The sequence below is a fragment of the Maniola jurtina genome, chromosome 25, assembly GCF_905333055.1.
Source record: "Maniola jurtina chromosome 25, ilManJurt1.1, whole genome shotgun sequence".
NCBI lineage: Eukaryota > Metazoa > Arthropoda > Insecta > Lepidoptera > Nymphalidae > Maniola > Maniola jurtina.
Window position 1 is genome coordinate 6704957 of NC_060053.1, and position 15528 is coordinate 6720484.

The 15528-nt window shown below is 39.3% G+C and overlaps 1 protein-coding gene across 3 annotated transcripts in view; it reads right to left on the reverse strand.

The window, feature by feature from the left end:
• The window catches only part of LOC123878043 (ALK tyrosine kinase receptor), a 35696-nt gene extending 20209 nt beyond the window's left edge, over positions 1-15487 (reverse strand). The window contains exons 1-10 of one of the 3 annotated variants that reach the window (XR_006798731.1): positions 14023-15487; positions 7218-7306; positions 6165-6283; positions 5656-5860; positions 4528-4609; positions 3932-3998; positions 2752-3058; positions 1869-2035; positions 1426-1613; positions 580-739 (exon numbers count right to left, since the gene is read on the reverse strand). Coding sequence is in view for 2 of the 3 variants with exons in the window: in XM_045925063.1 (XP_045781019.1) it covers positions 580-739; positions 1426-1613; positions 1869-2035; positions 2752-3058; positions 3932-3998; positions 4528-4609; positions 5656-5860; positions 6165-6283; positions 7218-7306; positions 14023-14638 (2000 nt within the window). In the remaining variant the exon portion in view is untranslated. The remainder of the gene's footprint in view (positions 1-579; positions 740-1425; positions 1614-1868; positions 2036-2751; positions 3059-3931; positions 3999-4527; positions 4610-5655; positions 5861-6164; positions 6284-7217; positions 7307-14022) is intronic. The other 2 variants (XM_045925063.1, XM_045925064.1) reach the window with 2 other exon arrangements.
• Between the last annotated feature and the right edge of the window lie 41 nt (positions 15488-15528).

Consider the following 15528-nt stretch of genomic DNA (forward strand, 5'->3'; position numbering starts at 1 on the left):
ATATTATCTGTATATTACCGTGAACAAAGTATGAAAATATCATCAATAAACCACTAATATGTCACCAGTAAAAAAGATCAATGTAACCAAAATGGTCATTGTAAACTGGTCATAAACTCAAAAAAAATTGGTTGTCTGTAAAGTCGGTTTACTGACGATAGTTGAACGTGACAACAAAGGCCGATTGTGCTTCTTTGTCGCTCGTTCCGCGCTCTCGCTTGCACTCCAAGCCTTACATGGAACGCCTCAGAGCGAGGTAACGCCGCATGAGTTAGTTTTTTCGTGCGTGCAGCCGGCTCTATCGAATTATAAGACGTTGTCACGTCAAAAACTCCTACCAGTACATTATTAATAGGTCTCACGCTGAATACGATGCTTAAGGAACAAAGTATGAAAATGTCATCAATAAACCACTAATATGTCACCAGTTAAGAAGCTCAATGTAACCAATATGGTCATTGTAAACTGGTCATAAATTAAAAAGAGTCAGAGTTTGATTAATTAAATAGACTATAGAATAATTTTAAATAGACTATAGAATAATTTTAAATAGACTATAGAATAATTTTAAAATCTCACGTGTAAAGCCCTTCGCTAGGCACCTCCCAGACTTGGATGCCCTCGTAAGGCGGCGCGTGTAGCACTGTGACATCGACTGGAGTGTTGTTGTACGCGATGTCACACATCGTCTGATTGGGGCCAAAGCGACCCGTTGCATTACAGGTTGTGAAGCGGTAGTCTGGAAAATTAACTTGGTTAATCTTTTTTTTTACTTGGTGGTAAGTGATGAAAGTCAAAGATGAAAGCGGGCTAACCTGGAAGGGGTATGGCAGTTTTTAGTCAGTATCTAAAAGGCATCGTCACGCAACTCTGTAGCATTGACGTTGAGTCCAAAGCCATCGAACGCCATCGAGAAATCATCGATGGCTGAGTCTAAGGCTGAAATCTATAAAGCGCACTTTGACTTTGCTCTGACTTAAAATTGAGTTAAAACGAGACAGATTTATGTGAGAGATATAGCTCTGTCTCGTTTTAACTCTGTCTTAAGTCTAAGCAAAGGCAGAGCGCGCTCTATATAATAGATCTCACCCTTAGTATCCGATATTTTTTAACCCCCGACCCAAAAACAGGGGTGTTATAAGTTTGACGTGTGCATCTGTGTATCTGTTTGTAGCATCGTAGCTACTAAACTAATAAAGCGATTTTAATTTAGTTTTTTTTTTGTTTAAAAGTGGCTTGATCGAGAGTGTTCTTAGCTATAATCGAAGGAAAACGGTTCAGCCGTTTGAAAGTTTTCTAGTTTTCTTAAAGAGGTTTTGTGTCGGGGGTTTTTTATATTTAAAGTTATATTAATGTAGAGAAAGTATATGCTGATAACGGAGAAAACTATGAAGGAGCTAGATAACTGCTAAGTAATAAACCTACATTGGACATCAGTAAAGTCAGGATGCGGCGTCGTCTTCTCCTCAAAGACTGGATCGTAGTAGTTGTAATCACCCAGTTCTGTGGCGTTGATGTTGAGTCCAAAGCATTCCGGGGCCATCGAGAAATCGTCGATGGCTGAGTCGGAGTATATCCTCATGCCCATACGGGTTTTGAAGAGGAAATAGTATCTGTAACAAAAAGATTGGTTTTAAGTTTTAACTAGCTGAAACGACTTCATTGGAGAGGAATTTCTGGAAATCCTTTCTTAGAGCGGTTTCAGATTAGCGATTCGTTGCTGACGGACGGACGGATGGACAGAAGGAGCCTCTGGATTCAGACAGCGTGTGGAAGCCCCTACAAGAGAACTTTGCCCATCTGTGTTCATCCATCGGATAATGATAATGATGATGATCCTTCTATGAAAATTCTAAGAGTCCACTCACCGTCTAGTGATGTTTGGCAGGAAGATGGCAGCTCGGTACCAGTTCTCCCCTTTGTCTTTGGTGGAGAACCATAGAGAAGTGGTGACGTTGCCTCTCGGAGTCATCTCGACCACGTCAACGCTTAGCGACCCGTAGTTCCTCCCGTTTTGCTGGTAGTAGAACCTTATCTGTTTGGACAAATACAGTTTCAATACACTGAACAGTATGTAAGTATGTAGAAAAAGCAGTCAAGTGCGAGTTGGACGCTTACACGAATGGTTCCGTAGCATCGAGATATACGTAACACTTTTATGTAGAGCGGCAAGTTAATGACGGACTGCGCCATCTATATAATATGATTTAGTAAATTAATTCTTTCGTGAACATATTTTATTTTATTTTTGTGATGCCTAGCCCCAAATTCACGGTTTTCGGATTTTTTCCTTTACTTGTGCTCTAAAACTTACCTAGCTGCCCTAGGTCGACGGGAAGTACCCTATAGGTTTTCTTGATGGACAGACAGACAGACAACAAAGTGATCCTCTAAGGGTTCCTTTTTTCCTTTTGAGGTACGGAATCCTAAAAACGGGATAGGTACTAAAATTCTAAAAGATATTTCTACCAGAAGAGGGGTTACAAATCTCTTCTCTTCAAGTGATAAACTGATAAAGAAGATCTTAGAGATTTGGATGGAGAAAGTTATATTTTTGGTCTTACTTACCAGACTGATAGATCTGCCAACATACCTACTAAGCCTTGACTTATCTAGTTGAAATTAAAGTCTAGTGAAATGAAAGAAATAAAAGAAAGTAGGTAGCTCAGGTTATGTGGATTGTAGACAATCACTTTCGGGATACATGCCAAAAAACCTTTTTGGAAAAATTAAAAAAGGTTTAGAACTCACCATACAGCAATTGTAGTATCTTGAGTTAATATCCCCATGGACTTTGGGAGGTGGGTTAAATATGACGGTCTTCATCACAGCAGTGGACGCGAAATCTGCTCGTTCCTTATTTGGACCAGTCACATTCATATTCACAAAGAAGTAGTATCCTAAACAGGCGACAGTATAGTTCATATGGGAAGGTGAGAATGGTATTCTAGGGTTGGCCGTGGTGTGAATGGCCGGTGGTCCACAGGTGTGGTCGTAATTTGGTCCAGTTTTATCCGTTGGCGTTGGTCCACTGTGGCGCGACCATTTCAGGATAGGCCTGGAAAGAGGTTGGCGTGTAGTTTATCAATTTATTTCTATGTACCTACCTACCTATCATTTTAGTAGTTGTATAGTTTGTCATTATATAGACTGGCTTATGTCCACGACTTAGTCCGCGTGGACTACAAATTAGTGTTGTTATGGATATCCATATCCGTAACCGAAACTATCGGATATCCGAAATAAAAAAATATCCGTAACCGTAACTGAATCCGTAATAAAAGTTTTGGATAGTTTCGGATAGGGCGGAGTCTAACAAAATACTACACTCGTACGAATTAACTGTGCACTCCGCTGGAATGCGACACCTTCATCAGTTCACATTTTACAGTTCCTTAAAAAATTAATATCCGTAACCGAAACTATCGGATAATCCGAAATAATTTAATATCCATAACCGTAACCGAAACCGATATTATTTTTTACCAATATCCATATCCATATCCGGATCCGAAATTATATATCCATAACATCCCTACTACAAATGTCATACCCCTATTTTACACCCTTAGGGGTCGAATTATCAAAAATGCTTTCTTAGCGGATGTCTAAGTCATAATAGCTATTTGCACGCCCAATCTATCCGAAGTTTGAGCAGTGCATTGACAATTTCATCGGCTGATTTTAGTTGAAAATCCCGTGGGAACTCTTCGATTTTCCAGTATAAAAAGTAGCTTATGTCCACTCTCCAGGTCTTTAACTATACCCGTGCAAAAAATCCTCAATCCGTTGCTCCATTGAAACGTGATTGAAGGACAAACCAGCAAATCCACAAACCAATAGACCAACAAACAAACACTTTCGCATTTATATGGGGAGTGATTTTGTATTATTATGCTAATTTTAGTCTAGGGTACGAATGAATACTTACTGTGGTACATTTTCGAATCCACAGGCGTCCACCTCAAAATTGCAATAAGACCCGTAAGGCATTTTATCTGTAGAAAAAAAAGGGGAAAAATATTAATTCGCTTATTACAGCTTAAAATATGTTAATATTTAATGTAAAGATTCGCCTGTTATGAAATTTTTGGTCTTAGATCACTTTTGAATGTAAAATGTTTCTAATTTTGTAGTTTTCAGAGTTAACTAGGTCACTTTGGAAATGTAAGGTTTTTCTCATTTCACCAGTTTTGAGATTTTTGAAATTTTAGAGTTAGGTCACTTTGAAACGAAAACTTTGAAAATGTACTAAAAGTTTTCTTATTTCGCAATTCAAATGCAGAGTTTTTAATTTTGCAATTTTTGGAGTTACAATTTTTTTTTAATTTTTGGAGTAGGTCACTTTCCTAAATTGTTCAAAAATGTACAGTCAAAGGTTGAAAGTCGTTTAGTACCTTAATGATTATATGCACATGTGTTAGGTGTGTGTGGCGTGTTTATAGAAAAAGGTCATAAGTGCGACAGGTTTTTGATGCAATAGTTTCGCGGAATTGCTACTCGAATTCTGAGGCCGGCCGTACTTACCACAATTCTGATGCTCGTCACTCCCATCGTCACAGTCTTTGACGAGGTCACAAACTTGCTGGAGTTTGATGCACGACTCCTTCTGCAAAGTAAATAAAAAGTAGGGTCATCATGATCAACCCATTGCCGGCCCACTACTGAGCACGGGTCTCTTCTCAGAGTGAGAAGAGTATAGGCCATAATCTACCACGCTGGCCCAATGCGGATTGGCAGACTTCACACCCCTTTGAGTACATGGAGAACTCTCATGCATGCCGGTTTCCTCACGATGTTTTCCTTCACCGTTAAAGCAAGTGATTATTTAATTACTTAAAACGCACATAACTGAAAAGTAAGAGATGCATGCCCGGTATCGAACCCCCGACTTCCGATTAGGAGACGGACGTTCTAACCACTAAGCTATCACAGCATATTGAATTTGGTTTTGATAGAAAAAAGTAGGGTAAACCCACCTAATACCAGGCTGCTCTAAAAAAGGTACCTTCGGTAGGTAAACGTAAAAAGGATTTTTGATTACTTAAGCATGTTTTCTGATTAACACGTTAAAAACTACAAAATAAAGCAATTTCTTATGAAGTAATATGTTGTAATAACTAACATTTTTCTGTAAAAATAAAAGTGCACATGAGTAACGCAAATACCTAACTATCTGCCAATATTATATGGATGCTCATTAGGTATGTGTGAAATGCTTATGAATGTAAAATCACGATGTTTTCCAGTTCGTACTAAAATGACAAATTTATGCACAGCTAAAGTTAACCTTAGTGAAGCCTCAGAAAAATAAAATGAATTAAACAAATCTTAAAGCAATATCTATTTCTTCTTTCCTTGAGACCTTTCCCAAACTAGTACACGAGACTTACATAAATCGGCTGGGTTATTTCGAGCATCACGTTAGCCCGCTTCCATCTTAGACTGCATCATCACTTACCACCAGGTGAGATGCAGTCAAGGGCTAATTTGTTTCTGAATAAAAATAAAGAGCATAGTGCCTACAGACGCAGAGAGAGAAATAAATGGGTTTTACGTTCATAATATTGTTTTATACTCGTATGTACGGCAAAGGCACCGTGAGGCTCACGTGACTCGGCCGGCGACAGACGCGGAGAGAGAGAAGGTTCTTACGTTCATGATGTTGCACTTGAGCCGGTGGTTCTGACACTCGCCATTGAACACGGGCGGCTCGGGCAAGCACTCCACCATGCGGATGTTGTCTACCGCTATGTGTGGCAGAGCCGCCGAGAGGCTCACTTGACTCGGCCGGGTTATCTCGATGATAATACGGACTTCCTGCTGCACTTTGCCGATCATGAAGCTCATTGGTTGCCAGCTAGGGACCAGACATTTGTTAAGTTTTTCTACACAAAACAATATTAAAAAACTCTATTTTCCTAGATTATACGAATAGATAAAGTAAAAACTTCCTTCAAAGCAACGTAGAAAATATTAAGCTCCAACACTGATCCAGGAAGGGCGTTTTATTTTGTAAATTACAACATCATAATTTTGGCGATTAAGTTTCAGGATTAAGTTAAGTAAAACCTTATTTAATCTATTCATATCAATCGTAAGAAGTAGGTATATAGGTATGACCTAGAATTAGTAAATGTACAAAGACTACTTAGTAAACTTACAATTCAAAGTTGTTTCCAGCAACCTCCTGCAAAATCCACTGCACTCCTGACGTGGTGGACTCGGAGACCAATCGGATGCTGGCGTTTTGCATCTTGCTCTGATGTAAGCGCGCTTCGAACTGTGTGATAGAGAGAAATATAGTAAACTAGCTGCTGCGCGAGACTTCGTCCGCGTGGATTTAAGTTTTAAAAATCCCGTGGGAACTTTTTGATTTTCCAGGATAAAACGTTGTCTATGTCACTGTTCAGGTTTTCACAATATTCATATAGAAAAATTAAAAAAAAAAACAGTTTTAAATATGTTTTAAAACACGTATTTTAAACTTTATAAACTTTAGTGGCTAATAGAAAGGTGCTTCGACACTATAGATGAATTTTTGAAATTTAAAGAATAGGTACTTAGGTTAAATATGAATTGTACTTTGTACTAATTTTGCATGCCTGATTATGTAAGGCGTTAAAAACATTTCTACTGGACAATATGTACTTAATAACATCTCCTTGTAAAAAATGTTTCTGCAAATAAAGAATCTTGAAACTTGAATTTAAAAAAAAATACTGTTTTAAACAGTTTTCTTAAACCTGTTTTAAACAGAATGTTTTGTTCTATATAACAAGTGTAAATTAAAAATTTTCAACACCCCCGACAAATCATTTTCAAATAAGTAATTATGTATATCTAGGCAACGTCCATCTTGACAGCTTGACATTTGTCAATTGACACTTGAATATTATGAACCTAAGGGTTATCTTAACTTCTTTTCTACAAGAAAACTAGAAAATAGCTGATAACTTTTAAACGGCTGAACCAATTTTTTTGGATTATAGCTAAGAACACTCTCGATCAAGCCACCTTTCAAACAAAAAAAGTAAATTAAAATCGGTTCATTCGTTTAGGCGCTACGATGCCACAGACAGATACACAGATACACAGATACACAGACACACAGATACACACGTCAAACTTATAACACCCCTCTTTTTGGGTCGGGGGTTAAAAAATAACTTTTTTGCCAACCCTGTTCGTTATAGGACGTGCTTAGGGTACTTTACCTTACAGAACTCCCATAGTCCTCGGAAAGGCGGTGACTTGATCACCATGTTCTCCATCGTAGGATCCACTGGGAGGTACAGGAAGTGGCCTGGAACAAAGAATCATTTTGACTATAATAGCTTTCCTCAATTGTCAACTGGCCGTGGTTACTTAGTATACTTAGTTTATTTATTTATTTATTTATTCAAAGGTACACACAACAGGTTGTAACTAAAAATGGTCCAAACATAAAAAAACAAAAGATCCTAATCTAAGTGACAACCCCTAATAGGTGTACACAGCAATACTATACCTAAATAAAATATACATTACACAAGATATACATAGAATTTTTAACATGAAGGCTTAATAAAAATTTACAATAATATTTACAATATAAAGTGGTTACTACATGAGATTAAGTATTTAAATGACAAATATGCATAGAAATTAAATCTTATGTATATACGAACAGTATTTAAAAAATAAAGATGAAAGAAGAATGTTACGAAAAAAGTTGATGAATTTCTTTTTTAAATATATTAATATTATTATAGTCATTATACATAGATATTATATAGACATTATAGTCACGGGACCCGAGAAATATACCGTGCCTAGAAGAGTTCACCTAAAATACGCGTAATCTAAAGCCGTTTGGCTCGTCTTGGTAGGGGCACTAACGTGCCCCCTGATATACTTTTTTTTTTTCTTCTCTCGTCTGGCTTTACAAAGATTAGCCAATGTCAAGTTTGTAGTTATTTGTAACAAGTTAAGGAAACTATACAAGTATGGACCCCGTCTGTGCCGGCGCTCGCCGACACACGCACGGCACCCCCTTAGAGCGCTTTCCAGTCAGTTTTAACAAAAAAAAAAAACACTCCAAAAAGGCAGAGCACGCCCGCCAGCTAACACCAACACAGACGAAGTCCCCTGATATACTTATACTTATAAAATTAAAAGGTGACTGACTGACTGACAGTCCCGTCTAATAAATAAATAGCTCAAACTAGTGAACAGATTGGGCTGAAATTCGGCATGCAGGTAGATATTATGTGTAGACATCCGCTAAGCGGGTAAAATAGTGGTTTGTAAGACGTGTGTAGTCCACGCGGACGAGGTCACGGGCATAAGCTAGTGTCCTGATAAAATGTGACAACCTATGCAACATTGTTGCGAGTTATCGTGTTTTGTCATCCGAGAGTAGACTATTGAAAGAACTGAGATAAACATTACTTATAAATAAACTTCAACAGCGTTTTGTCATCCGAGGTTAAAGCACGGTAAAACTGTCGGTCCTGCGCCTGATCTTTCTCCTGTCATGTCGAATTTCTGTCCCATCGGACGATGACTGTTAGCGAATAGAGAGTGTACCTACTTAGTTCACTTTTTAAGTCCCTATAAATTCAAATCTTCTTCTTTTTTTTAAATAAAATAGCGAGCAAAGGAGCAGGCGAGTCACCTAATGTTAAGTGATTACCGCAGCCCATGAACATTTGCAGTACCAGAGGCACCGCCTACACGTTGCCGGCCTTTCAGAAATTTGTTGGTCCGCCCCTTGAATAACCCCATGTTGTAATCTAATGGAAACACCGCAGAAGTTCTGTGTTCTAAGGATCAATCCCACAAAAGGAAATATCTTGTTCACGAAACGCCGTATAAAGTGTCTTAGGCTAAGATCTATAGGTATAGCGCACTTTGACTTTGTGTACAGTGTAACAATAGTTTATATAAGCATCTAAGGTTAGGTACAGGTGGTGCAGAAATGAGTGAACGAGTCGATGGTTGTAATAGGACTGACTTTTATTTCATGTCACATTGATACACATTAATGTGCTTATATAAGCTATTGTTACACTGTACATTTGCTCAGCTACGTTATACCGCTTGCATAAATCTGTCTCGTTTTAACTGAAACTTAAGTCTAAGCAAAGTTAAAGTGCGATTTATAGATTTCAACCTTACAGAGGGCACTGTAACTAAGACAATGCTAAGTATTCAGCAAGACTAGAGTTCAAAATAGACGTATCTACCCACCATTCTGAATGGCAAATCTATTTTAGCCAGACTGTAATGAAAAACAAAGGCGTTGTTCCTCGTGTTTTAGCACGAACGCACTCAATGAACGCGTCTGAAAATACACGTTTGGCATTCATTAGTATTGGTACGTACAGTTTTGTCTGTTACTGAGTTAAATACCTTAGGGGTATGTACCTAGGGTACGAGGACGCTAACTTGATGGGGGACCTCAAAAACTGTTCCTTTGTATTTTTTTAGGGTTCCATACCTCAAAAGGAACAACGGGACCCTTATAGGATCACTTTGTTGTCTGTCTGCCTGTCGTGTCTATCAATAAACCTATAGGGTACTTCCCGTTGACATAGAATCATGAGATTTGGTAGGTAGGTAGGTCTTATACCACAAGTAAAGGTATAAATCCGAAAACCGTAAATTTGTGGTTACATTATAGAAAAAAAATTAAATTGTGTTTCAATTTTCAAAGTAAGATAACTAAACCAAGTGGGATAAATGCACTTCACATCCATTCACACACCCATGATTCTAGGTCAACGGGAAGTACCTTAGAGGTTTTCTTGACAGACATGACGGACGGACGGACAGAAAGACAGACAATAAAGTGATCCAATATGGGTTCGTTTTTTCTTTTCAGGTACGGAACCTAAAAAAAGTCCCACTCGCACTTGACCGGGTTTTTCATTTTACCTTCTTTTTAGTCTCCCGGTTAAAGCCAAGTGAACGCCCTTATTTAAGGCGTAAGGAAGTCGTCTCGCGTGGGTGCATTTAATGATTCAATCGGCGATATGAATGCCCACTAGATACGGCGCTTCATAGTAACAACACGTATTTTTTTTATTCCGATCCCAAATCAGCCCTTCACTGCGATCTCACCTGATGTTAAGTGATAATGGAAGTGAGCTAACTTGGAAGGTGTTCGGCAGTTTCATTAGATCCTGATCGTTTCTACACGGCATCGTACTAATCGTAAACGGACTGCGTCTAAAGCGTATTACGAAAAAAAAGATTTCGACGAATTGAGAACCTCATCCTTTTTTCGAAGTCGGTTAATAAACAGGAGTGCGGACACCGATGTTCGTGGGAACATGTTATTACTATGAAGTGGCGTATCTAGTGGGACATTTATATATCGTTGGATTCAATTGACTACAATTTTCTTTATGAAACTGTGTGCCTAGCAAGAGATTTCATCTCACCAACGTTACCAACGTTTTCGAACGTATTTGACCATCTAAAGACAATAACGTTAAAGTTAAATGAACCTAAAAATTTATGAGTTAAGGTGGAAGCGACGGACCTGCCAGCGAAATTCAAATTTAATTTGGTTTTTCGCAATTTTTAAACTAATACGACAACGTAGGCTTATGGTATTTTAATTGCGACAATGGCAGTATCATCCCCACAGGTTTATAAAAAAATCTTTACTTGAAAAGGTCCAGTTTAAGAAATTAGTTCTAGTATCGACTAATTTGTGAGAATAGTGTTGTTAAAGTTAAATAAAATTTGAATTTCACGGGCAGGCCCCTTAAGGTCAAAAATTAAGTAAGTATCACCGATTTTAATTCTGAAAGGTTTCCGCTTATAGCGCTGGCTGCAGGTAAGTATATGTTCGAACTTGAGCTTAAAATAAGCCAATTAAAGTCCATTTTACTTTAACGCTAAAGTGTTTTACTACAGAACCCCAAAAATGATGTTATGGGACTTTTTGAATTATTGGGGCTTTTAGCCGCTGGTTGTAGATGAACGATTTTGAATCTTAAAACAAGTTCTCTTGAGTTCATTTTACTGTGATGTTTTTGACCTTCGAAATTAATTTCATTTTTAATCAACATGGTTAATATATTGTGCAAACTCGTGCTAAGCCTGCACTTAACAGCTGCTTCATTTGTAAAGGTGTACGCCCACTGGGGTTTTAGTCAAAGCAGTATCCACACTGTCTGCTAATCCCTAGTTGGGCAGCGTGGTGGACTATGACCTAATCCTTCTCATTTTGAAAGGAGACTTTTGCTCAGTAGTGACCCAGCAATGGGTTTGATCATGAGGATACATGGCCGTAGCTAGGGGCCGTTACTCTACCCTCGGATGTCAACGCGGTTGAAGTTTGTTTTTTGCCCGACTACGGCAAACCCAAAAAGAATGGTTATGATTTTAGCAGTCTTTGTATGTATCTAAGGTTATATTTAAGTGTGTTCCACCGTAGCGCCTAAACTACTGAGCCGATTTTGATGAATGAGGTGTCAATCGATTCGTTATTATGGTCTGGGTGATATAGGCTACATTTTATACGAAAAAATCGATCTGACGGATGTTGTAAGTAGGTACATCCAAAAAGTGGAGGACTCCAAAAATTTTCTTTGCTATTTTATCGAGTGGGATATCAAATGAAAGAGGACAAAATTCTATCGCTTGGATGAATTAATCTATCGCTATCTAACGAAAGTTCGCGGGTAGTAGTCGGGTTTTAGTGCTGTTTATTAATCTTGTCAATCCCCAACCTAAAAAGAGGGGTGTTATAAGTTTGACGTGTGTATCTGTGTATCTGTCTGTGGCATCGTAGCTCCTAAACTAATGAACCGATTTTAATTTAGTTTTTTTTGTTTGAAAGGTGGCTTGATCGAGAGTGTTCTTAGCTATAATCCAAGAAAATCGGTTCAGCCGTTTGAAAGTTAGCAGCTCTTTTCAAGTTACTGTAACCTTCACGTGTCGGGGGTGTTATAAATTTTTAATTTACACGTGTATAATTATTGTGTAATGCGCAGTCATACCTAACTATAACGCGTCATGTTCAGATAGGCTACTTGTTTAGCGCACACTATACCTACACCAAAAAAAAATTTTTTTTTAAAGAATATTAGCCATATTAAATGACTAATATTCCCCTTTCCTCTGCAACTAAGCGTCAGGCTTGTGCTAGGAGTAGGTACGACAATGGTGCAACGGGCGGGGTTTGAACCGTCGACCTTTCGGTTTTCAGTCCACTCCTTTACCGGTTGAGCTATTGAGGCTCTGAATTAACTAAACTAACCTCTAACCTTTCTGATTTCTTACCCTTTAGTTGCTGATGTGGGTTTAACTAAAAATTCATAGTTTAAAGGTTACTTATTACTTACATCTATTGACTATTATACAGTAGCTTACAGACCTATAAGCTATATAAATATATAAATTTCCAAATGATCCCTACCGAGAATCTAACCCAGGATTTCCCGCCCATAGAGTTCACTTTTGTACCAGAGAGATTGTCAACAATCATTCAGCAAACAAGAGAAAAATTCACATATCTTTATGGATCCATAATATTAAGTACCTATGAGGTAAAAATAAAGAACATGCAGCAAAAAGTCAGCAAACAAGACAAAAGCAGCAGCAAATACGCCCCTTTATGAATCCATTGATGCAGAAATAAAAAAAAAACATGAACAACAAATCAGCAAATAAAAAATAATCACTCAGCAAACAAGACAAAAGTTACAGCAAATTCACATTCCTTTAAAAATCCATAAGCAGAAATTAAAACATACAGCAACAAATCAGCAAACAAGACAAAAGCAGCAGAAAATTTCACATACCCATCTTTATAAATCCTAGATAGCTGATGCCCGCGACTTCGTCCGCGTGGATTTAGGTTTTTGAAATCCCGTGGGAGCTCTTTGATTTTCCGGGATAAAAAGTAGCCTATGTCACTCTTCAGGTCTTTAACTAAGTATATCCATGCAAAAATTCACGTAGATCCGTTGCCCCGATGCGACGTGATTGAAGAACAAACCAACAAACAGACACACTTTATAATATGGGTAGTGATAATATTAAGTACTAGAGGATGCCCGCGACTTCGTCCGCGTGGATTTAGGTTTTAAAAGATCCCACGGGAACTGTTTGATTTTCCGGGATAAAAAGTTGCCTATGTCAATTACAGGGACGCAAGCTACCTCGGTAGCTACAAATCGGTTAAGCGGATGGGTCTTTAGGAATCCCGCGGGAAAGTTTTGAATTTCCGGGATAAAAAGTAGCCTATGTCCGTCCCGGGGATATAAGTTAACTTTGTACCAAATTTCGTCAGAATCGGTTAAACTGTTGGGCCGTGAAAAGGTAGCAGACAGACAGACAGACACACTTTCACATTTATAATATTAGTATGGAGGTAAAGGTAAAAATAAAAAACATGAAGCAACAAGTCCACAAACAAAAAGATAAATTAATCATTCAGCAAACAAGACAAAAGCGACGATAAATTGCACATTCCTTTATAAATTCACATAAGCTGTTGCTAACTCCACAATTCCTTTCTTTCCTTCACAATTTTTGTTTCGTTTGCCGTGGAGACCCTGGGGCCATGGAGTCTTAGTGCTAAAAAAAATTACGATACATTTCACCGCGATTACTAGCCTCATCTGGTGATAGAGCTGGCTCATATTTTGCGCAAAGGATCAACCTGGCTGTCCAGCGTGGAAATGCAGCCAGTATTCTTGCCACCATTCCACGCGGGCATCATTTGTGTAGTAATTCGAGGCTAGCTTTAAGTTTTATTGCAATCACGCCATAACTTGAGAACGATTGGACCAAATTGGATAATTCTGTTTTTGTTGTGTTTGTATTCAATATGACGAGGTATAAATGAAATTTTCTTTTTGGAAATTCCACGGGAAAAGAGAGTTCTCGCGGGACGCGGTCAAAGTCGCGGGCATTCAGCTAGTTTCCAATAAAAAAGCAGCAGTAAAGTGCACATTCCTTTACAAATCCACATAAGCTGTTGCGAACTCCACAATTCTTTGAGACCTTGAAACTTACCTTCCTTGTTCCCATCCGCATCCGTAGCTGGGCCGGAGAAGTACAGACCCCTCGTGGTTTCATTCATCGCCATGATATCAGCAGAGTTCATGACATTAAAACCCAGTCCATGACTTGAAACAGTCGTATTCCATTGCCACATACACATATCCAATGTGCCGTTATGTCGTTCGAAATTACAAAAAACCCCCGTAACTTGGGGAACATATGTATTGTCTGTAGAGGGAACGTAAATTGAGACGTCTTGGACTCTTAGAACTTTGATTTTATCCGCTAGAGAGTTCGTATCGTTGTCGGGAAACGTTTTTTGTTTGACGGCGATCGCTCCCTCGTTATCATTCATCATGTCGTCGTTCTGTCTTCTATTCATCTCGAAGATTTTGTTAAGGTTCTGCTTTCGCCGTCTGCTGTTGGCGACTTCTGTTCTATTCATGAGATTGCTCAGTTTCTGGAAGGATCCACGTACGGGCTCCGGCAGCGCGGATCTCGATCGCTGCTCCCTTTTCTCCTCCAAGGCCTTCTGCGTTTCATCTTTCGCTTCCACATCGTTGTCAGATCCCACTAACGCGAGTATGATGAGGATAATGAAGATAATCACCAACTTGTCTACCGCCATTAGGGTGCGTGTGTGTTTTTCAGGCTAATTTCGCGTGGGGTGCGAAGTCTGCGAACCGAGCGGCCGATGGTATCCGCCTTGGGATATTTAGCATCTTGCGCTGCTTTACCAGTGCACGATTGATACATAACAAACAGTCTAATAGTCTAGCAAGGAGTTATCACTCTCCGTCGTCACTCGTCACACTAAGGAGTGCCGTGGCCGCGACTGGTCACGATTACGAAGCATCGTACACGTTTGGAATATCGCCAGAACGACGAAAACACTGGCGAAGGGAACGCGCACATTTTAGTTAATAGAAACAACACAACACTAACTGATTAACTCAATCCTATCTTCCATCCCACTGTGAAAGATCACTCGGTAATATGGACGACGGCACATTCGCGGACCGTATCACCCGTACGCGGCGGAACTCGAAACGCACTCGGATTTAGACCAAGACAAATGAACCACGGTCTCTTTTAAATTACTTGTCGCGCGTTACATCCGCAATTTTTCAATTTCCAGCACTAAAATTACGTTTTATCTCGGCCTCTATATCGAGGTACATACGTCCCACTCCCGAGCGAAAGCAGCGCCGCGGCGGGAGCTGGCTGAACTAGCCGCCCATACACCGAAATAATCATTACTTTTCGCGAGATGTGATCTTGGAGCGTCTGAAGGGATGCTGCGCAGGTGTCAGCCCGCCTTTAGCCCATTCCCGGGCTTTCGCGCAGGATGTGGCTGCGTTACACACCGGATGCAGCATTGGCTCGCTCCGAACCCGTGCCCACGTCAAACTACTGTGATTGGCCCAGATTAGGCACATCACGCAAATAACTACCGCCTATTGGTTGTTAGACAAAATACCGCGAAACAGAGTGAAAACTCCCAATCCCGATTTTTAC